Source organism: Macaca fascicularis, chromosome 8 (assembly GCF_037993035.2).
Source record: "Macaca fascicularis isolate 582-1 chromosome 8, T2T-MFA8v1.1".
In the NCBI taxonomy this organism is placed as follows: Eukaryota; Metazoa; Chordata; class Mammalia; order Primates; family Cercopithecidae; genus Macaca; species Macaca fascicularis.
The window spans coordinates 143,087,256-143,109,815 of record NC_088382.1 but is presented as its reverse complement, the minus strand read 5'-3'; the positions used below and the strand labels follow the sequence as shown (position 1 = coordinate 143,109,815).

Below are 22,560 nucleotides of genomic sequence, written 5' to 3'. Positions count from 1 at the left end.
TGATCCGCCTGCCTCGGCCTCCCAGAGTGCTGGGATTACAGGCGTGAGCCACCGCGCCCGACTGAAGAAGGAAAATTAAAGTTCAGCAATGGCCTAATAGATACCAGAAGCCCAGCATACATCATTTTATCTTATCTTCATAACCATTCTATAAGTAGGGGTGTTAATATCCCACTTTACAAAAGAAGAAACTGAGGGTCAGGAAGGTTGAATAACTTTCCCAAGGCTCCACAGATGGGAAATCAGAGCTTGAACTTGGACTGTCTAAAGCCCCTTCTATGGAAGTAAAGCCAGTTGGCAGAGCTTGAATGGTCCGGGTAAAAGGAACCCTGGGTCACTCTCTAAGCATACCATTGTTGTGCTTGTTGCTGAAATCCAAAATCTGGAAGAGAATGAAGTAGAGAGAAAGCAAATAACATGTATTTAACAATCCCTGTGTATATTGTACCTACATGCGTCATGAGCTCTTTTACAAACGTTTGCTGAGTGTGTCAGTGTGCTAGGTTCTTGTTGTTGGAAGCATGGAGGGGACACTTTCTGCATCCCATAGTAACCTTGCAAAGAGATGATAACATCCATTGTATGCACGCACTGGGGCTCACAAAGGTAGATAAACCATCCGGAGCCACCTGCCAGGTTGGCATGACACCAGAAGGAAGACCACGGAATGCATCCTGGTGGAGATGTGGAGAGAAACATTTTTTATAGCAGGATCACAGAATCTCACCCTGTTTTCTTCCTCCTTTTCTTTGCAGATGACAGACAACCTTCTGTGCCTTCATCAAGCTGGTTGCGTACCCACCGTGTCTCCGGCGACAGCATGAGAAAGAAAAAGCCCTAATTAAGGATCATCAGAAACCACAGTTGGAGGAGGACGGCAGACACAGCTTCCCTCCCCGCTATACCAAGACCCTTCCTTCGAGGTCCTTGCTCCTGAGGGACCCTGGACTGTCACAGCGATTAATGACCCCTTATCTTGTTTGGATGGGAAAGGAAATCACTGGTTAAAGCTTGATCAGGAGACATTATCAGCTCTTTAAGGATCGCAGAAGAATAGGCTACTTTATTTTCTGAAAAGGTAAATATATGCAAGCAAAGCCAACATGTCACGAATGGCCTTGGTCTACCACACAGCGGTGTCTGGGACACAGTGGGGGGTCATCCCCCAGCGGGAGTGAAGTCGACCTTCGCGGCCCTTGTGTCCTCCCTTGGAATTCCCGCCATCCCTTCTGATTGAGCCTCCACCTCTGGGATTTTTCTTCCGTTTTTCTCCTCTCTTAGGAGGGAGTTCTGCTACCCATCGTGGGAGGCCGCCATCAGGGCTGCGAAGATGGTGACCCTGCGGAAGAGGACCCTGAAGGTGCTCACCTTCCTCGTGCTCTTCATCTTCCTCACCTCCTTCTTCCTGAACTACTCCCACACCATGGTGGCCACCACCTGGTTCCCCAAGCAGATGGTCCTGGAGCTCTCCGAGAACCTGAAGAGGCTGATCAAGCACAGGCCCTGCACCTGCACCCACTGCATCGGGCAGCGCAAGCTCTCGGTCTGGTTCGACGAGAGGTTCAACCAGACTGTGCAGCCGCTGCTGACCGCCCAAAATGCACTCTTGGAGGACGACACCTACCGATGGTGGCTGGTGAGATGCTGCCTGAGAGTGGGGTCTGGGCTGAGAGTTGGGGTGTGGACTGAGAGTGGGGATCTGGATGAGGGTAGGGGGCCTGGGCTGAGAGTGGGGGTCTGGGCTGAGGGTAGGGGTCTGGTAATGAGAGTGAGGTGCTCCCAGAATTAAATGCTCAGTCCCCGTGTACACCTGGGGCCCTGCGAGGCAGTTTATTCAGTAGGGTTCAGATTATTGTCCAACACTATTTATTGAGGATCTATTATATCTAAGAGCAGGAAGCACGGCTTTAGTTTCCTGTGGCTGCCATAGCAAATTTCTGCATGCTTCATGGCTCAAAACACCAGAAGTGCATCCTCTCGCAGCTCTGGAGGCCAGAAGTCTGAAATCAAATTATGGGCAGGCTTGGCTCTTCCTGGAGGCTCTGAGGAGGAAGCCGCCCCAGGCCCGCTCCTGGCTCCTGCCGGCTGCTGGCAGTGCTGAGTGTTCCTGGGCTCAGAGCTGCGACAGTCCAGCCTCTGCCTCCACTTCCATAGGGCCTTCCTCCCTGTGTCCCCTTATATCTCACATGTCCCTCTCCTTTTCCTATGAGGACACCTGTCATCAGGTTTAGGGCCCACCCTAATCCAGGATGATCTCATGCAGAGATCCTCAACAATTTCACCCGCAGAGGCCCTTTCTCCAAATGTCATGCTCACAGATTCCAGTGACTTGCACTTGAACATATCTCTTTGGGAGCCACTATTTCACCCACTACAGCTATTGAAATGCAAAAAGAGAGAGAGATCCTTATTCTCATGGAATTTCATTCTGACTGGGAGGGGAAGATAAGAAATAAACAAGGAAGGTAAGAAATAAACATCACATAGCAGTGCTTTGAAGAGAGAGCAAATGAGGTTTATCATAGAAACTTAGAGGGGGCTTCTGTAAATGGGGTCACCAGGGAGGTCTCTGAGACAGCAGGACTCAAGTTGAGACCCACAGGCAGAGAAGGCAGCAGCCATGAGAAGAGCAGGACCATGCACTGCAGATGTCTGGGACAGCGGGTGCAGGAGCCCCAGGGTGGCCTCTGCTGGATGTGTTGGGGAGTAGAGGCTGGGGGACTGTGAATTTGCGAGGTGCAGTGAGACAAGGCCTGAGAGTCGGCGAGACCCGGGAGAGGACTCTGGGATTTCTTGTAAGTGCAACAGGAAGTCACTGTAGAATTTTTATCAGGGAGTTTCATGATCTGATCGTGTCGTTTGAAAGGTCATTCCCATTGTTAAATGCAAAATAGATTGAAGAAGAGCAAGATATATGTGCTCGTTTCTTATTTATTGAGCACCTACTATATGCCAAGCATCACTACATGGAGATGGAAAAGGTAGAGTCTTTCCTTTCTTGGGTTGCAGGAGTGATGGGGAGAGAAGGGAAAACAGACAAACTCAAGCCAGGATGATAGGTGCTGCGCAGGAAGTGGGCGCAGGAGCTGTGGTCTCCATGTCCAACTCCCCTTGAAGCCTGGGGTTATCACAGAAGGCTTCCCACAGGAAGTGATGGCCAGGCTCATCATGAAGGATTCAGAGAGGTTATCCAGGTAGATTCTGGAGGAAGGTCTATTTGAAATGGACAGAAAACATGCGTGAGACTGAGAAGGATTGAAAGTCCTGGGCTGTGCTTCTGAAGACCTGGCTGAGTCCTGGTTTGCTGATCTGTGTTGAGCACCGCTGTGTGCAGGTCCTGGGGTGGGCTCTGGGGAGGTGACAGAGAACCAGGCAGGTAGGGTCTTTTCCTTTCAGAGATCCAAGGGTCTAGGGAAGGAGGTGGTGAGCCAGGCATGGTAAGGATTAGGGTCTGCTCTCAGCCTCGGCACTATGGACTTGTGGGGCTGGATCAGCCTTAGCCACACGGGCTGCCCCGTGCATTGCAGGATGTTTAGCAGCATCCCTGGCCTCTACCTGCTAAATGCTAGGAGTGCCCCATCCCCAAGTTGTGATAGCCAGAAGTCTCCAGACATTGTCAGGTGTCCTAGGTGGGGTGTGTGTGTGTGGGGGGGGGGTGCACATGCATGCACAAAATTGCCCTCCCTTGAGAACCAGCAGGGTTGGGAAAATGACACATCGATGGCAGAGGTGGCTTCACGTACATCCCATCTCCTCTCTGGATCTGATTCCCCCTGTAGCAGCGTTGCTGGGACCACATTAAGTCCAAACTTCCTCTTCAGAGCCTGGAGTCTGTGATACTCAGTGTCACCATGGGATTCTGTTTACAAAGGCCTTTGGGGACAAACAGGGTGCTACATAGCCTGGATATAAACCAAACAGGAAGGGACCTTACACATTGGCAGGTAAAGGAGAAACTTGGGGGCCTTTGTCCTCATTTTACAGATAAGGAAACTGAAACTCAGAAAAGTTAGGTGACTTTTGCAAAAGAGAACATCAAATCCAGCCTCTAGAAATACCATATTAAAAAACTGTTATTAGAGAGCATTACCAAGACAGTATCGATCCTTCTTCTTGGGGAAGGCGGTTTCTAAAACTTAGGCTGGTGTCACCCAAGGGGGTTAAAAAGGCATAAGGGAAAAACATCAGCTTTTGGATATAACCTATGTGTCTTCAAAGAACACAGGCTATCATGTAGACTTAGGAACTGAGGCGTGGCATCAGGGTTCCTGGGTTTTGTCCCAGACTTCATAGGTCCCATCAGGAGTGACTGTGAAGAAGCTCTTCATCTCACTGCGTCTCAGGTTCCTTCCTGTTACATGGGAGGAATAAGCTATTTCACCAGGTTCTCTACAACCCTGCAATCATTAGTTTTAACAATTGTGTTTATTTTTGTTGGTTTAATGGGCAAGTAATACTGAACTTATGTGTTTTATTTTGTTTTCAGTATTAATTAAGGCTGAATATATTTCCACTTAGTTGTTCCCTGTTTACCAGATGTCCTCCCCTACCTGTAGCCCTTCTCTGCAGTCTTTTTCTGAAGTTTAGCCTCTGGTGACTGATCCCAGGGTAGCCACTTGGAAGGAATGGGGCTTCATCCTCTGGAAATCAACAGAAAGGAGCGGGGCTTTAGAGCTTTGGGGTTCTAAAAAATGTACAGATAATACAGAGACTACATGCTTTGAATAAAGAATCGGGATAGAGGCAGGGAATATTTGACATCAAAGCCATCCTGGGAGTTCCTGGCTGTGCCATTGCTCTGCTTAAAGGCCCCCCTGCAGGCAGGACCAGTTCATGAACAGAACTGGACTTGGGTCCTGATATGGTTTGGCTGTGTCCTCACCCAAATCTCATCTTGAATTGTAGCTCCCACAAATCCCACATGTTTTGGGAGGGACCCGGTGGGAGATAATTAATCATAGGGGCAGTTTCCCCCCATACTGTTGAGGGAGCTGGAAGAGTCTTAGGTGAGAATGTGAGGTCCCGAGCTCCCATCCTGCCCTGAGCTTCATAGTCCTCATCAGTCAAGTGGGCATCACAATTCCACCTCGTCCCAGCCCTGGCAGGAAGAGGGACACAGGAGCAGTCACCGGGGCTCACTCTTTGAGTTGAGTTGAGTTGAGTTGAGTTTCCAAATCAGCCCTGTGCCCTGCCCTGCAAGAGACTACACCACCATCCCAGGCTGGACCTACTGACCCCTGTGACCCTCTCCTCGGGTCTCTGTCCCAGATATCCAGGAACAGGGATCCCTTCTTCCCCAGTCCCCATGTCCAATTCGGAGACAAGCTATGTTGAATTCTGACTCTGCCTTCTCTACTTGCTCCCAACTTGGGAAACCATTCTGTGATACACAGGGAACATTCTCAAGGGACAGAAAGAGTGCGATCCTCCCCTGGTTTCCACCCCCTGCCCTCCTAAGGCATCTTCCCATCCCAGACATCCATGCTCAGTGCCCAAATGCAAAATAATACCATCATACTGTCCACCTGGCACCTAGCACCAACTCTGGCCAGGTCCTGGACCCAGCTATCCAGGTACCACTGCCTCGCCGTCACCACCCCCACCGCCACGAGGGTGTAGCTATTTCATTGTCCTCACTTTGCACTTACCGGGTCACCCACTGTCGAAGGGCACAGTCAGATCCCCTTCTAATTAAAGGACATGGTCTGGAGTCAGACGCAGGATATTCAAACTGTCTTCGTCCTGGGAAACTCACTTCACCTCTGTAAGCTTCAGTTTCCTCACCCATAAAATGGGTCTATAAGATCACCTTTCTCATAGAACCATTATAGGAACTCAGTGAGAAGCTGCCTATCAGGTTCTCAACACAGAGCCCTGCATAGAGCAACCATAGAACACACGCTTCCACCCAGGGTGAGCCATCGGAGTCCTGCACGAGCCCTTTCTAAGCACCGTCTGTCCCTGCGCTAACCTGTCCATCCACACGGCACCAAGGATGTGGTAGGGGCTCTGTTGTGATGAGCTGAATGAATGAATGTGTGTTAGCTTTAGCAGCTGTCATTCACTTATTCAGTAGACATATCTTGAGCCTGTACTACCTGGCATGCTTGTGTCTGCTGCTTGAATGCCAAAGGAGCCAGGGAAACCAACAGCAGCTGGGGATTGGAACGAGGCCTGCGGTGAGGCCCCAGTGGTGCCAGCCATGTGTGGAAGGCCAGAGACTGATATTTCCAGGGTCCAAGGGAGGCTTCTCAGAAGGTGATGCATCGTTCATTGGCCATGGAAGGAGGAAGGAGGGTGGGAAGGGAGTGCGGGTACCTCTTCCCAACACTCTCGGGACAGGTGTGGCCTGTGGATAGGGACGACTTCCAGCCATCGTGCCTCAAGACAAGACAAACTCTGCCACAGTGCACGCTCCAGAGTTCCCATGGATCATGCCCAAGTACAGGGTGAGTTGAGGCACCCAGGGCTCCAGCTTCACAGAGATGCCCGCTCTTGGGCTATGCCCCTGGGCATGAGTGGGCTTTCTTACCCCACTTGCCTGACTCCTCACTCGCCTCGCCCACCCTCGCCCCCAGCCTGTAGTGCTTGACTCCATGGAGATCCCCCTTCCTTCTCCTGCCTTACTCCTCATCCCTCTCCAGATGGCACCCACCATGGACACCTGCATCCGCGCCTCAGCCCCTGCTTCCAGGGAAGCCGACCCGAGGCCCCATGCTTCCCTAAGGAGCTCAGACCACCAGGCGGCAGGCATTGATTGAGCACTGATTGTATACAGAGACATATACTTGGAAACTAGCTAGGAAGGCTGGGGAGGGCGTGTCTCTGAACTTCCAAACACTCTGTCCTGTGTTCATATCAGTAGCACTGTCATACCTTTTTTTTTTTTTTTTTTGACATGGAGTTTCACTCTTGTTGCCCAGGCTAGAGTGCAATGGCGTGATCTCGGCTTGCCACAACTTCTGCCTCCCAGGTCCAAGTGATTCTCCTGCCTCAGTCTCCCGAGTAGCTGGGATTACAGGCATGCGCCACCACCCCCAACTAATTTTGTAGTTTTAGTAGAGACCAGGTTTCTCCATGTTGGTCAGGCCGGTCTCGAACTCCCGACCTCAGGTGACCCGCCCACCTTGGCCTCCCAAAGTGTTGGGATTACAGATGTGAGCCACTGCGCCTGGCCAGCACTGTCATACTTTTATTGTCACTGACAAAAGGCAGAGAAAACCAGAATCTTTCTTTCCCAAAACAGTGACGCTACATGGAGTAACCTGCCGCTCCATCTCAGCTGGTACGGGGAGGACTTAGGATGATAATCTAGAGAAAGAGCCAGTTTCCCATCTGAGTTCTACCTGGCCCTGCACTCACTCAATGACCTCAGATGAGCCCTTTCCAGGGCCTGGGCCTCCGTTTCCCCTTTTGCCAGTGAAAGACTGGAACGGATCCGAGATTTCTGAAGTGTGGGGCTTGAGTTGTTAGGTAAGGCAGGGCATTAGAGAAAGTCGCATCACAGAGCCCGGAGGTCATTCCTGCTGTCCCTCCTTTCCGCCTGTCTCTGCAGTGCTGGGGCTTCAGTTTGGCCTGGTGTCTTACTTTGCACCTTGTCAGGGCTTGTGAGCCTTGTTCTAAGGGAGAGGAGAGTTTGCCTGGGCAGGCAGCAGGGTAGAGCTGGAACCGAATACAGTAGCTTAGTTTTCATTGCATTGTACAACTACCATTTTACTTCTGCCAGGTAATTCTTGCTTTCTACTTGTGGTAGAGATGAGAGGTTTCCTTTTCAAATAAATTTATTTTTATTTTTTGGCCAGGTGTGGTGGCTCACACCTGTAATCCCAGCACTTTGGGAGGTGGAGGCGGGTGGATCACCTGAGGTCAGGAGTTCGAGACCAGCCTGGTCAACATGGTGAAACCCCGTCTCTACTAAAAATATAAAAATTAGCCAGGCACAGTGGTATGCACCTGTAATCCCAGCTACTTGAGAGGCTGAGGCAGGAGAATCCCTTGAACCCAGGAGGTGGAGGTTGCAGTGAGCCGAAATAGTACCACTGCATTCCAGCCTGGGCGATAGAGTGAGACTCCATCTCAAATAAATAAATAAATAAATTTTTCTTAAATGAGTCATTAAAGTCAGTCAGTAAGAGTCCAGCGAGGTGATGTGGTGCTGTGTGAAGCATGCAACATGCTCCCCACACACATCCACGGCCGACCTTGAGTCCTGGCTTCTCGGACCTCTGTGGCACCCCGTAGGCACTCAGTAAATGTCACTGTATGATGGAAACACGGTGCCAGGCTCCCAAATCAAAGTAGCGGCATGATGGAATGCCATCCTGTAGGCCCGGGCACATCTTCACAAGCCTGGGGGGCACAGCAGCCCTTGCTCGTGGGAGACCTCCGTGGAGTTTCCTGCAGGGGAGTCTGGCTGTGGTCCTGTACCCTGGGGCTCTCAGAGCGTGGTCCCCCCACAGCCCTGGCAGCGGCATCACCCAGGAGTCTGTTAGAAATGCAGGATTTCCGGGCCAGCTCAAACTTCCTGAGTCAGATCTGCACCTTAGCAAGCCTCCTGGGGCGTTTTCTGCACATTCAGGATCATGGGGCTGTCCTGGGCGGTTCCATCAGAAGCAGGCATTTTATCTGGACATCGCATTTGTGTGTGTGACAACGTATTCATAATATTTATTTTAACCACTTGTATGTGTACAATTCAGTGGCATTAAATACATTCACAGTGTGTGTAACCATGACCACTATCTATAACCATAACTAGCAGATTTTTGTCATCCCAAGCAAAAACTCTGTCCCCATTAAACAGTAACTTCCCCTTACCACCTCCTCCTCCTCCCAGCACGTGACAGCCACCCTGCCACTCTCTGTTTCTATGAATTTGACTACTAAGTGGAATCATATAATCTTTGTCTTTCTGTGTCTAGCTTTCGCTAATCATAATATTAGTATTTTCAAGGTCCATCCACATTATAACAATTTTGAACTTTTTTCTTTTTATAGCTAATAATATCCCATCATGTGTCTAGAACATCTTATGTTTGTTTATTCATCCATCACTGGAGACTGGATTGCTCCCACCTTTTATCTATTATGAATAATGCTGCTTTGAACATGGGTATACCAATATCTGCTTGAGACCCTGCTTTCAGTTTCTGGGGGTGTATACGTAGGAGTGGAGCTGGTAGGCCACATGGCTATTCTGTCTTACCTTTTGAAAGACCACCTGTGTTTTACCTCAGCTGCACAGTTTTACATCCCCACCAGCAATGCACGAGTTCCATTTTCTCCACATTCTCACCGACTTGTTGTTTTGCACTTTTACTTATACTGTAGCAGTGGGTGTGAAATGTGGTCCAGATTGTGCTGCTTCCCATGACGTGTTTAATGGTCTTAAGCCAGAGGAGAGGCTGCCTGGGTTTAACTGGAAGAGCAATCTGGTTCTGCTTGCCTGCCTCCCCTTGGGGCATCTGATTCCTTCCATTGCAGTGGGGACTGGGTGCCCTGGGGTCTCCCTACATATGCCCAGGTCACTCATCTTCTGGATAGTGGCCAAAGCCACTGCTGGTCACTTCCTCCTCTCCCAGCCACTCCTTGCCTCTGGGGCCTGGAGTAGCTGATGGGAACCGCCCCACAGCTTACCACACCTACCAAAAAACCCAGGGTCCAGGCTTTCCAAAGGCTAAGATTCCAAGAGCCAGAGTCAGGGTTGTGTTGTGGGAGAAACCTGCAGGTGGGTTTCTAGTAGCCTGGGTTCAAATCCTGGTTTGTATCTGGGGTGTGTTGCTTACCTCTCTGGCCGCAGATCATCTCACCTCGCCCACAGTGAAATGACACAGCACTGTGGCATGGGGACAGGTGAGGAAGGCTGAGGCACCAACAGGCATCACTACACAGTGTGGCCAGAGCTCCACCTGAGGCGGTGGGCCGGCCTGGGCGTGCAGCGGGGGCCAACAGGGAAACCAAGTCATCCTGGTTTTAGCACTGAGAGTCCTGCATCTAGAGAAACCCCTTAACCTGGGCAAATAAGGATAGTCACCCTGGGAATAAAACTAGTGTTCAGCCTGCGAGCAGCTGACCCTCGAGCTAGGTCTTTTTTCTTTTTTCTTTCTTTTTTTTTTTTTGAGTTGGAGTCTCTCTCTGTCACCCAGGCTGGAGTGCAGTGGCGCGATCTTGGCTCACTGCAACCTCCGCCTTCCGGGTTCAAGCAATTCTCCCTCCTCAGCCTCCCAAGTAGCTGGGACTACAGGCGTGCACCACCATGCCTGGCTTTTTTGTATTTTTAGTAGAGATGGGGTTTCACCATATTGGCCAGGCTGGTCTCAAACTCCTGACTTCACGACCCACCTGCCTTGGTCTCCCAAAGTGCTGGGATTCCAGGCGTGAGCCACCGCACCTGGCCTGGGCTAGGTCTTTAAAAGAAGATGAAAACAATTTGCTAGGCAGATCACAGAGGCCTTGTGCCTCCAGCAAACTGCTGATTCTTCAGTCTGACTGGAACCCAACAGTCCTGGGGCCAGGGGAACTGAGGGTCAGGCAGGAGAGATGGCAGATGTCCCTACTGCTCTGTCCCTCATCCCTGGCTGGGGCTGGAGAACTGGCATTTCACCTACTCCTCGCTCTTCTTGTTAAGGTTTTGAGCGAGAGCACATAGTCCCTGGGCCCTGGTGTCTGAGCAGGGTGGGAGTGAGACACAGCTAGAAGACTCCTGCTATTTTTCTCTCTTTCAAGCAGCGGTGACACGTAGAGGGATAGAGGGCCTTTCAGAGAGAGGGGAGCCCTCAGGGAGGAGCAGGTTGGAGAAACGCTGATGGCATGTGGAGTTGGAGGGGCCTCTGAGGCCAGGTGTGGTTGGATCACCCAAGTGGCTTCAGCAGTACCTGGCACATAGTAGGTGCTCAGTAAACACTTGCAGAATACATGAATAATCTCTTTACTTCCGGAGTAACCCTTAGTCTCCTTGAAGGAGGAAGTGGAGGTGTCTGTGTGTGAGCCGCCTCCATCTCCAGGGACCCAGCAGAGAGAAGGGTGAACAGGAGGCCCCAGTAAACAACAGCAGGTAGCTCAAGGGCTCTGCTGCCAGGAAGCTGGGGCCACAAAGCCAGGTTGACCACCTTCTGTCCTCCGCCCACAGAGGCTCCAGCGGGAGAAGAAGCCCAATAACTTGAACGACACCATCAAGGAGCTGTTCAGAGTGGTGCCTGGGAATGTGGACCCCATGCTGGAGAAGAGGTCGGTGGGCTGCCGGCGCTGTGCCGTTGTGGGCAACTCAGGCAACCTGAGGGAGTCTTCTTATGGGCCTGAGATAGACAGGCACGACTTTGTGCTCCGGTGAGTGCCACACCCTGTCCCAAGCCCACTGTGCTGCACCCGGAGGCCCCTTGGAGCTATAGGAAGCATCTTGGCTCAGGCTCAGGAAGGCAAGGTTCAGTCCTGGTGTCTCTGGACTTACCTAGGGACCCCAGGCTCCACACTGCACCCCCTAGGCCTCAGATTCCCCACCTCTGCATTATTGCAGGACGGGAATGGACTAGAAGGGCCTCTGCGTGCAGAGGAAGCCATACACAGGAGTTCCCCCGTTGTTGGAAGCTTGCCACATGGAGGCCTGGGGAGAGAGCAAAATTAATGTGAGGACTCTTAAATCTTTAAAATTCATCCCCATTTTGTAATCTAGGCCATAATAAAACCACATCTTTTATGTAAAATGTGTTTTTCCCTGTCACCAAGTGAAATAGATATTCCAGGAAGATGCCCCAAGTCTGTCCTGGGTCTCTTGCCATTCCCACTCATAAGTGCTGCATGCTGAGAAGTGCGGGGGTGGGGGCTGGCCATCCCCAGCAGCCTTCTAGAATAGTCTCTGCTGTCTGTGATTCCTGACTTTAGTCCTTAGACCACTTACCTGCCTCTCGGAGCCTCAGTGTACCAGGTGTCCCACGGGAAAGTCCATGGTAAGGATCAGAGTCAGGTTTCCTTGCTGCAAAACTAGGGCTGTGGAAATAGCCTTTGGATGAGATTGTCTGTGACAGGCGGGCAGCGGTGGTGATGGCTAGACTCCCTTGAGGTCACGAAAGAGAAAAATAGCAGAAGCCTTCTCGCTGTGTCTTCATTGTCTCTATTTTACAGATGAAAAGGAGGAGGCCCGGGGAAGGCAGCTGACACCCCTGAGGTCACACTGGAGGCTCACTGTCTCTCTCGGAGAGCTCAGGCTCGCTGAGAATGGGTGCCCATGCTACAAGACTCAGCTTTCTCCCCTTCTCTCCCAGGATGAACAAGGCGCCCACGGCAGGGTTTGAGGCTGATGTTGGGACAAAGACCACCCACCATCTGGTGTACCCTGAGAGCTTCCGGGAGCTGGGAGATAATGTCAGCATGATCCTGGTGCCCTTCAAGACCATCGACTTGGAGTGGGTGGTGAGCGCCACCACCACGGGCACCATTTCCCAGTGAGTCCCCCCTGTGGCCCCGCCTCACTGCTCCGCCCCCTGCAGTGACACCCTGTCCCCCAGCCCTGCCGTGGTCCTGCTGTGCCTCCACTGGGGTGCTTCCCCTCCCCCAGCTTCCTCCGGCACACACAAGCCCCGTACCTGTGGCTGCCTCTCCGACTGTTCCAACTCTTCTCTCCCCATCACTTAACGAACCACAAGCTTTAGTGTCCTCTTGCTAACAATGCCCGGAGGGACCTCCACGCACCCCGGAGACTCTTCGGGAAGGGGGCCGCCACTAGAAAGGGGCGGCACATACGAGTTCTGCCTCCCTTTATTTCTGAAGTGCAGCCTGACAAATAACAGCACCTTGCTTTTCAAACTTACGTGAGCCTGGCCAAGTGAGGGTTCCTAAGAAATGAGGGATGGGGAGTACAGGTGCAGCCTGGGCCCCTCCCCAGGGCAGGCAGTGCTGAGCAAAGCAGCTGTGGCTTCCCTGACAATCAGGAACCTAGTTTTCTGAGCAGGCACCGCACATGGCACTTGGCACATATTATCTCAATTAATCCTCACAATAGCCGTTATCGTTTGCTCCATTCTCCCAGTGAGGACTCTGGAGCTCGGCCAAGCACCTTGCCCAGGGTTGAACTCCACACAGAGCCTGTGCTCTCCTCTAACCCCGACTGAAGGGAAGTGCTTTGATGTCCAGATTTCCACAAACCGTCTTGTCTTCGGCCAGGTTTTCTAGGAACAGAACCAGCCCCGGGATGTGGGTGCAGGAGACTAGGGGTTAGGGAGGCAGACCAGGGTGGGGCGGGGTGGGAGCTAGGTCTGGATGTGGCTCAGCTGCAGTCTCCTCTGGGAGCAGGAATCGCACCCGTGGGACCAGCTTTGACACCTCTGCACTTGGGGTACATGCAACCACCCAGCTGAGGAAGGGGCAGCCGCGGGTCTCACCAGCCAGTGCCCCAGCTCGGCAGGGGTGCCGTGGCCCTGAGAGGTGGAGGCACCACGGCCCCCACTCCATTCCTTAAGGCTGTGCTTGGAGCAAGTCCTCCTCACCTTTTTGGGGAATAGGGGTCAAAACCCAGCAGAATGTCCTCAAATTAGGCAAGGCCGCTCTCTGGTGTCTATCGGGGATTGCTGTGGGCAGGGGGTTTCTGTGGCTGAGGTAGGGAGGTGAGGGTCCCTGAGGGAAGGTGTGGGGGGCAGGAGAGGCTACGCCTGCTTCATTCTCTAGTCACTACCCCCAGAGCTGCGTGCCCAGGTTCCTGGGCCTGTCCCCTGCCCCGTTAACCAGCTTCTCTTTCTCCAACTGTAGCACTTATGTCCCGGTTCCTGCAAAGATCAGAGTGAAACAGGATAAGGTGAGTGGAGGCCCCAGCTCCTTTGTTCTAAGTTCAGGCTTCCTCATCTAAGGCTCTGCTCTCAGGTACAGCATTGAGTTGCAAGACAGCCCCCAGATCCCCAGGCTGCTGGAGGTAGCGTCTCCCACTTAGCTAGCCCCCTGGGGGAAGAGGTCAAACACTGGGAGAGATTCCCAAAGCGGGATCCCCCGGGCCAGCAGCACCACCCGGGAGCTTGTCACAGATGCACATCCTCAGGCCCGTCTCAAACCTACTGATCAGAAACCCTGGCCGCCCCGCATTCTGGTTTTAACATGTTCTCCAGGGACCCTTACGCACGCTGTGGTTTGTGAATTACTCTCAAAGCCAGGCCTCACCTCCTGCCTCTCATCTCTTTCCATGTCTGCATCTTCCCCAGCAGGCCCCTGGCATGAGGCTGGTCAAGAGATGGGCAAAGGGCAGAAGAAGGAGGGAAGTGAGGTGCCTACCACACTGGCCTTTTACATATGCTATCAAACTTAGATAGGCTCAGAGAGGTCAGGAAACTTGCCCAGAGACACACAGCTAGTTCTGGATAAGGGTAGAATTGAAGACTTCCTGTGCCTCCAGCATCTTGCCCTTTGCATTGGGCTGTGCTGCCTCAGGGAAAAGGCCACTTATGGGTCTCTACAGGGTGGCATTGGTGGAAAGGACAGCCTCCTAGAGATGGTAGGAGGCCACACTGAGAGGTGAATGGTTTACCAGAGGTCCACAGAATCCACCCTTCCAGTCCATTCCAAGAGGCTGGAGTTTGGCTTTCTGGACATTCACGCCCTTTCCTGCCTGAGAAGTCCCTTTCATTGTCCTCAAGGCCGGCTTTGGGTGAGGAACCAAGGCCAAGCCTGATACCGGCCCCCTCCCAGCTCAGCTACTGCCGGCTGCGTGACATTGGGCATGTCACTTAGCCTCTCTGGGCTTCAGTTTTCTTATCTGTAGCAGGAGGAGAGGGAAACCTGGGACATGAGGTCATTTTAAGGATTGGCGATGATTCCAGCCATCATCAGGTGGCTTGGTGCTTACGTCTTCACTCATTGACAGTGTCTGATCCCACCTCACGCTGTTCCCTGGGGCCCCCTTCTCCTGAGCAGTCTCCTGTCTCACTCCTTGGCCTCCGTGGGTTTTTCTGTGTGTCAGCTCAGCGATCCTCCTCACACCGTCCTGTAGGGCCCTCCTCTGCATCATTGCTCTCCATAGCACTTACTAGCTCAGCACCTCTGTCTCTTACTCATGTGGATGAGTGTCCATCTTTCCCACGAGCGTGGAAGCCCACGAGTGCAGGGGTATCCGTCAGGCTCATGGCTGTGCCTCCATGGCCGCAACAGTGTGTGTGTCTGATAGGCGCTCCATGTCCTTTGCCCACCGGAACTCACTAAGGGCCGTGTCTTCCCATCCCCGCAGATCCTGATCTACCACCCAGCCTTCATCAAGTATGTGTTTGACAACTGGCTGCAAGGGCACGGGCGGTACCCATCTACCGGCATCCTCTCGGTCATCTTCTCAATGCATGTCTGCGATGAGGTATGCCACCCTCCCCCTTCCCGCAGGGCTGCCCAGAGGACAGAGCTCACCGTCCTGTGTTCCCGAGGGAGGGCAGGGAGAGGGAGGGCAGGTAGACCTAGCCTGCCTCTTCCAGAAGCTCGGATTCTCTGTCTCTATGTCAGGGCTTGCAACGTGTGTCTCCCAGGGTGTTTCAGTGAGTAACAGTGCTCTATGAGAAAGTTCTCAGGAGCAAGAGTTCTGGCACATTCTGTGTGAGTGCCCAGGACCATGGCGGTGGAAGCTCGGATCAAGCAGCAGATTCCGGATACAGGAGCGGATTCTCATAGTGAGAATTGTCTAAGGCTGCGGTTCTCAGTCCCACTTACTCCTTAGAATCATCTGTGGGTCTAAGTTCCAGCACCCAGGCCACATCCTGGCCCAATTTTTCCAGAATTAATGGAGCCAGGCCCCCATGGGTTCCACTGTCTGCTGACATTGAGAACCAGTGATCTCGAGAAGCCTGCATTTCCCTTCTGACATCCTTCGCCGTCTACCAGGCTGTGTTGGAGTTTCCACAGATGCTCTGAGAGGCTTGCTGCCGCCCCAGGAAGAGGAGCAGGAGGGCGGGTCACACAGCCCCCACTTCCTCCCTGACCCTGGGTTCAGGCAGGGCCCTTCTTGTCTCCAGCCCAGCCCCAGCCCCACCCTGCCTGGTGCCTGGTGGAAATCCCAGGAATGGGTCAGGGGCACTGCAAGGCAGGTCCCCAGGCTCAGCCCTGCCCTGGTGTTCCCAGGTTGCAACGTGGGTGCCCCTGTCATTTCCCCACCCCACCCACCTCCAGCCAGCTGGTCCCAACCCTTGCTTGGGTTTCTGCTCAGCCCTTTCTCCCATCGTTCCCACCTGTTTGGCCCTAATGTCCCTGCCCTGGAGCAGACCCACGTCCATGTTGCATTTCCTTAGAAAGCCACATATGGCATGGAGCTGTCCGCTGTCCCCTCTTTGTCCCCACCCCTCCAATCTGTCTTCCACGCTGCAGTGCATATAGCACATCCTCTCCCTGGAAACCCCTCCATGCGATTCCTTCCGGTCATCTTGTACTGATTTTCCAAGACTCGACCCACATGCCACCTCCTCTGAAGAGCCTCCTCTGACTTCTCAGGGCATCAGCCCCTCCCTCCTCTGTGCTGTGGGAGCCCTGAATTTAGCCCCAGTTCCAACAAGCATCGCTCAGTCAGTGACTCCAAGAAGGTGTAAGCCCCAAGGCTGCTTCCCCCAGCAGCTGCCCAGCTGGCATCTGATCAAGCTCTGCCTGAACTTCAACACAGCCAGTAGGGTGCTGGGCTCAGAATAAATGCACAGCGTTTGTCATGTATGTGAAAGGCCTGGCCTAGTGGCCACGAGGGCGCCTGGTCCAGATGAATGTTGGCCGCAGAGAAGAAAGGGATCAGCCCTGCCCTCTGCCTCATTGCAATCGTGATTCTTGGACCCATTTTCCAGATGAGGCAAGTGAGGCTCAAACAAGTGATTTCACATGCCCAGAGCATCATGGAGTGGCAGAGCTGGGATTTGGGGCAGTTTGCTTGGCCCCAAAGCCCTGCTTTCCTTCCACTCTCTTCCATTCCATGGCCTCCTTCCTATTGCTTCCCTCTGTAGCTCCTCGATTCTGGAAGAATAGGTTGCCCTTGCTGCAGAGGTAAGACCCGGGCTCCGAGACCACCCACATGCAGTCATCTCTCAGGGTGCTTCTGGCATTGGACTTGAGCTTTACTTAACTTGCATTTGCTTCACCAAGCCTCTGAGAGTTCCAGGAACGTAGAGAAGGGTTTTAATGAAGGGTTAGTCTGAGTCCTTGGAAATGCTGTTTATGGTCCTGTGGGATTCCAGGAATGCCTACAGGCTTCCTTTCTCAGAGGTGCCACCAGCAGCCCTGCTGTCTGGTTCTCATCTTTGCTTTGCCCCCACAGGTGGACCTGTACGGCTTCGGGGCAGACAGCAAAGGGAACTGGCACCACTACTGGGAAAACAACCCGTCCGCGGGGGCTTTTCGCAAGACAGGGGTGCACGATGCAGACTTCGAGTCTAACGTGACGGCCACCTTGGCCTCCATCAATAAAATCCGGATCTTCAAGGGGAGATGACGCAGTGAAGGGTGGAGGATGGACGCACTGTCACACCTCTGCGTTTCCAGCCCCAGCATCTTGCCGGAGCCGTTCCATCCCGGAGCTTGGAGGGGCAGCCTCAGGTGTGTGCCCAGGCACCGCCCACAGCCTCTTGCACCCAGCCATTGGCAGCATCTATTCAGCAAGGTCACTAAGCTCTGCCAGAGTGGCAGAGCATGTCTCGGAACCTGTCTTGAGTGGGGACAGCGTCCCCCCACCGCTGCCCCAGAGCTGGGGAGGCGCTGGGAAAGGTTCAACCTCCACATACTACAATCATTGTAGCTCCCGGAGCGAGCTTGGGGAACGAATGTGGAAGACGCCTATATTCTGAGAGAGAGGACAGTTTCCCAGGAAGATGGGCAGAGACTTGAGTGGCGATTCTGTCTAGCACAGAGACATGCCAGGCGCTGTTGGCACCCGGGGCAAGATGCTGCCCTTCTTTGCACGAAGCCCGGCCTCTCGCTTGGCGTGACAACCCTGTCATCTTCTTCCCAAAACTCATTTATGAGCCACCAGAGGCTCCTACCCCAAAGATTTTCACAGAAACTGGAGGCCAGGTGCCGTGGCTCACACCTATAATCCCAACACTTTGGGAGGCCGAGGCGGGAGGATCACTTGAGCCCAGGAGTTCAAGACCAGTCTGAGCAACATAGTGAGACTCCTGTCTCTACAAAAATTAAAGATTTAAAAAAATTAGCCAGGCATGGTGGCACACACTTGTAGCCCCAGCTACTAGGGAGGCTGAGGAGGGAAGATCTCTTGTGCCCAGAAGTTTGAGGCTGCAGTGAACTGTGATTACACCACTGCACTCCAGCCTGGGCAACAGAGTGAGACCCTGTCTCTGAAAAAAAAAAAAAGGAAAAGAAAAAATCCCCAAACTTGGCGCCGTGTTTCTGACTCCTGCAGATACCTCTTCCCAAGCAGATGTTCCTTTGAGTAGTCCATCTCGTGGTTCTAATTGTGGCGAGAGCGGATCTGACCACTTCCATGTGCCTTTGTATTTGGGAAAGAAAAGCATGCATGGGCTGAAATGAAACAAAAGCCCTTACTTGGGAAAAGGGACCCCCACCAGCGGCCCTGCTTGCTCTCTGGCTGGGAACATCTTTTCTGGTTTCCTGAGCCAGCACCTGAATTGGAACAAAGCTCTGAGGATATTCAACAGCACCCAGCAGCACGTCAGAATGGAACGTACATTCTCATTCTCAGACTCTTCAATAGGGTGCCCGCAACCTCCAAAGCCACACAGGAGGCTGCCAGCAGCATTTTCCCCGAGGGCCTGAGCTCAGGGTCAAGTCCCTGCTGGCCATCTTGGGGCTGTCACTGGGGGTCTGGGCCAAGGATATCCCAAGAATGGTGACTGCCACATACCTCATCTTCTTACTCCCCAGCTGTTCTCCTTTCCTTGTTAGCCTTCGTGATTATTTATTGATTCTTTTTTTTTATTCAACTGACATTGTTGCACCCTGGCTCTGTTGGTGGTCCTGGTGTTTTAATGAAGTTTGCCTCACCCAGTAGCTGGGAAACGGGGGTGTGTTTAAGGGGGGTGTGTAGGAGTCCTCAGACGTGGGATATTGGGGGTATCTAGGGCTTGGATGGTTTGTGGAATGTCCTCAGCATCCTCCCGTTCCAACCCAACCTTCCTTCTTCCTCTTTGTGGACTTGGATTTATTCTCAGGCTAGGAGTCTCCAAAACTCTGTGAAACCTTACTGCTGCTGGGTGGGGAGTGGAGAGTAACAGAAATGTGGGAACCAGTGATTGTTGGCTCCAGTTACTAATGTTTAAGCAGGAAAACCACTTTTCTTATTGAAAATATCCCTGAAAAGGCCGCTGCTGCTTTGAGGAGGCGTGACTTTTTCCTGGTGGAGCGTGACGGAGGCGTGGGGCCTGTGCTCCCAGGCGCGGGGGAGCCCCCTCTGCACACGGGGAGGGAGGAGCTTGGGGACACCAGTCATGGGTCACAGGTGGCTTCAGGCCATTCACAAGAGTCCCCGGAAGTTGCATGCCAAGTTTGGTTTTTTCCCTGAATCTCTACTTATGAGCATTTTTCTGGAGAGAGGGTCTATAGCTTTTATCAGATTCTCAAAGGTTCAGAATGGGGAATGTGTTAAACAGAAAACCTGTTTCAGCTTTAAAATCCTCCAAAACTTTAAGATTTTTTTTTTTTTCTGAGAAAGGCTGGTAAATCGCTGAGTCGTCATTCAGAACATACAGCCCCGAAGGACAGATATGAGGTGACGTATAGCCATATATGAGGTGAAGAACTCAGCAAACGTTTGTTGAGTGGCTGAGTGACTCCAGGGGCAGACTCCAGATCATCAGACACTGAAACAGAGAGTGTTGCTATCTCCTGAACTCTTCCCTTTCTCCTGAAAGCTGAGTCTATACAGGGATGGCAGGCTTGGGCTGAGCAATCGACTTCTCTGGGTTTTGCTGTGTAAGAATAGGTCCCTCGACATGAAGAGGCGTCTGTGTCTGAGCCACATGCTGCCTGGGTCGATGGCCTGGTCTCCGTCTGGTCTCCCCATCTCCCACTAGGATGGTCAAGCTGTGAGATCTCTTCCAGCCTCCAAATCCAGCTCTGCCGTTATACTGATGAGAAAATCAAGGCCACATTGCAGCTGGGTGGGGAGTGGAGCGTGACAGGCATGGGAGAGGACAGTGATTGTTGACTCTAGTTACTGATGTTTAATCAGAAAAACCACTTTTCCTGTTGAGCACATTTCCTAAAAGGCTGCTGCTGTGTAGGGAGGTGTGGCCTTTTCCTGGTGGAGTGTGAAGGAGGGAAGTGACGGGCAGTCGTGAACTGTCTGGGACAGATAGCACAAGTCAGACTTTGAGCAGAAAAAGGGTGTTACCGGCGCTATGTTGAAATTGTCTGGAGGCGGGCTTTCCCAGCAAGTCTCCACTCAGCGTCTGGAAAAAGTGTAACCAGAATGGAGGCGTCTGACTCTCCGGGGCTCTCTCAGCACCGAGCTCTGTCCGCAGGCTGCCTGGGTGGCCTCTCATGCCCTCCAGTGCAGGAGACCACATTTCTCTTTCCCATAGCAGATAGCTCTTATGTTTCATTGGCTTAGCAATGGGCACTTAATGGAATAAAAGCCAGTTGTTGCAGCCAGAATTAAATGCACCAGTTTGGCTTAAACCAACTGGAACTCATCCCTGGGGTGAAGGTGGCTGGGAATTAGACAGAGTGTGTGTTAGCCAAAGGGCAGTATGCATGCTGTCAGCAGGAGTACGACGAGCACTCGTGCCAGGCACGTAGTGGCGGGGGCTCCCGCAGGCCCCTGAATCCCAGCCCACAACTCTTTCTACTCTGCAGACGGAGAGTGCCTTGGAGACTGGCCCTGCGTTCAAGCAGAGAACAGAGGGGTCCCTGCCTGCAGCACCCAGCGCTGAACCTGAAGCCGCAAAGATAGGCTGACGAAGTGGCCCATGAGGTGTCAGCAACATCCCAGCCCCCTGGGTCTCCCCAGTGAGTCAGGGCACTGATTTGCTCTAGCTGGAGCTACATGTACCTCCCCTGCCCTCAGCCACCTTTTAGGGGAGAAAGGAGGACAGAGTTATAACCTCTGGTTCTCTGCAGGGATCCTGGGCTGGAAGAAAGTTCATAAATGGATGAATGCCTTTTAAAACTCTGGCTTTTCCAAACATCATTCAGCAAAGCATTTGGTTAGGCTTAGAGAGAAAAGCCAGATATGAGAAAATGGAACGTAAAATGGGGTGGGGGGGGAGGACAGAAAGAAGGTAGAGAGGGCAGTTAAGATCTGGGTGATTCTTTAGGGAAAGGGCTGGTTGGGAGGCTTTGATGGAATCCCATTCTCTGCCGTGGCCAGAAGGTGGTGCTAGAGGCCAGTCCCACCTGGATGTGACTCTGGCCTCTTGGCAAAGGTGGATTAAAACCACAAAGAACATTTTGAACTGGTATGTTTGCTTTGAAGTAGTCTGAAAATAAATAAAAAGGAAACCAAAAGAACTCTCTCTCCCTCCCCTGGCTAGGATCAAAAATGCTGTGTGCAGGGAAGCCCAAGCCTCAAGGGGCCACTGTCCAGCTAAAGATGACTGCACACCAGCCATGCGCCATCAGGAACCAGCACCTGTCCTTGCCCCTGAGAAGAGCCCCAGGGGTATCATTATATCCATCGTGGACATCTGGTTTGCAGCAAATGTGGCTACATGCCATCAGGATTATCCTGCCCTGTGAACTGGGCTAGCCAGTTTTGAGATAAGAGTCAGCCTCCCCATTTTTGTTTGTTATGAAAACAGCAGCTCCTGCACCTCGGGTGCTCCCTGACACCTGTGCAAAGAAAAGGAGGAAGACCTAGAAGAAAAGGCAGAGACAGGCAAGGCAGCATCTCACAGCTTGTCAGGATCAGGGCATTACCGCCTTTTTTTTTTCTTACCAAAAGAGCACTGAATTTCACCTCCTGTTCTCCCTCCCAGCCCATCAGGCGATCCCATCATCCAGCCTCATCACTCAGCTTCTTCCTAGTACAAAACTGCCATTGGTTGCGCGTCCTGAGCTGGGGGACGTCAGCTTTAACCCTAGCCTGTGTCAGGGCCTCCCCCTTCAGCCCCCCGCCCCTTAGGGTGATCGCGGGTTCCTTCCCTTCCTCCTGCACAATCGCTTCCCTTCACTGAATTCCCTTCAAAGCCAAAGTTTCTTGAGCACTTTTTCTTGTGTGCAGTCTTGTGTGTTTGGCTGTTGGTGTTTTAAAACTTGCTTTCTATTCCCCCTCGCCTCTCTCCATGTCGTTGCGCAGCTGAGCACTGGTTGGGATGCATTCAAATAACGTTAGCAAGATCCTGCTTTCCTCAGCCCCCGCTCTGTTTTATTTATTGTTTAATATTTCCAATGATCCAAATCAAAGTGAATAAATAAAGAGCTATTTTATCGTTTGGGTGTGTGTGTTGTTTTTCTACAAGGGTCAGGCATTTGCGCTGCCTTCAACCCTCCAGCTCAGAGTGCCTACTGGGTTGGCGTCACCACTACTGAATGGCCAGATTTCAGAATACAGAGGAGAGCCCCAGCGTAGGCCTTGGAGAGGCCTCTTCTCAAGCCCAGGAGTGCTGTGCCCTGTTGTGTGACTGGCGAGTCACCTATGTTCTCTGAACCTCTGCT

The 22,560-nt window shown here is 52.5% G+C and overlaps 1 protein-coding gene across 15 annotated transcripts in view; it reads left to right on the top strand.

Annotated features, from left to right (window-relative positions):
- Positions 1-22,337, top strand: part of ST3GAL1 (ST3 beta-galactoside alpha-2,3-sialyltransferase 1) — a 116,100-nt gene extending 93,763 nt beyond the window's left edge. For 14 of the 15 annotated variants that reach the window (XM_045398735.2, XM_065519654.1, XM_065519657.1 and 11 more), the window contains 7 exons: positions 756-1,078; positions 1,282-1,636; positions 11,129-11,325; positions 12,258-12,437; positions 13,738-13,783; positions 15,200-15,319; positions 17,246-22,337. In XM_045398735.2, the coding sequence (XP_045254670.2) occupies positions 1,331-1,636; positions 11,129-11,325; positions 12,258-12,437; positions 13,738-13,783; positions 15,200-15,319; positions 17,246-17,419 (1,023 nt within the window). In that variant the 5' untranslated portion in view covers positions 756-1,078; positions 1,282-1,330 and the 3' untranslated portion in view covers positions 17,420-22,337. The remainder of the gene's footprint in view (positions 1-755; positions 1,079-1,281; positions 1,637-11,128; positions 11,326-12,257; positions 12,438-13,737; positions 13,784-15,199; positions 15,320-17,245) is intronic. The other variant, XM_073999505.1, reaches the window with a different exon arrangement.
- Positions 22,338-22,560: the final 223 nt, after the last annotated feature.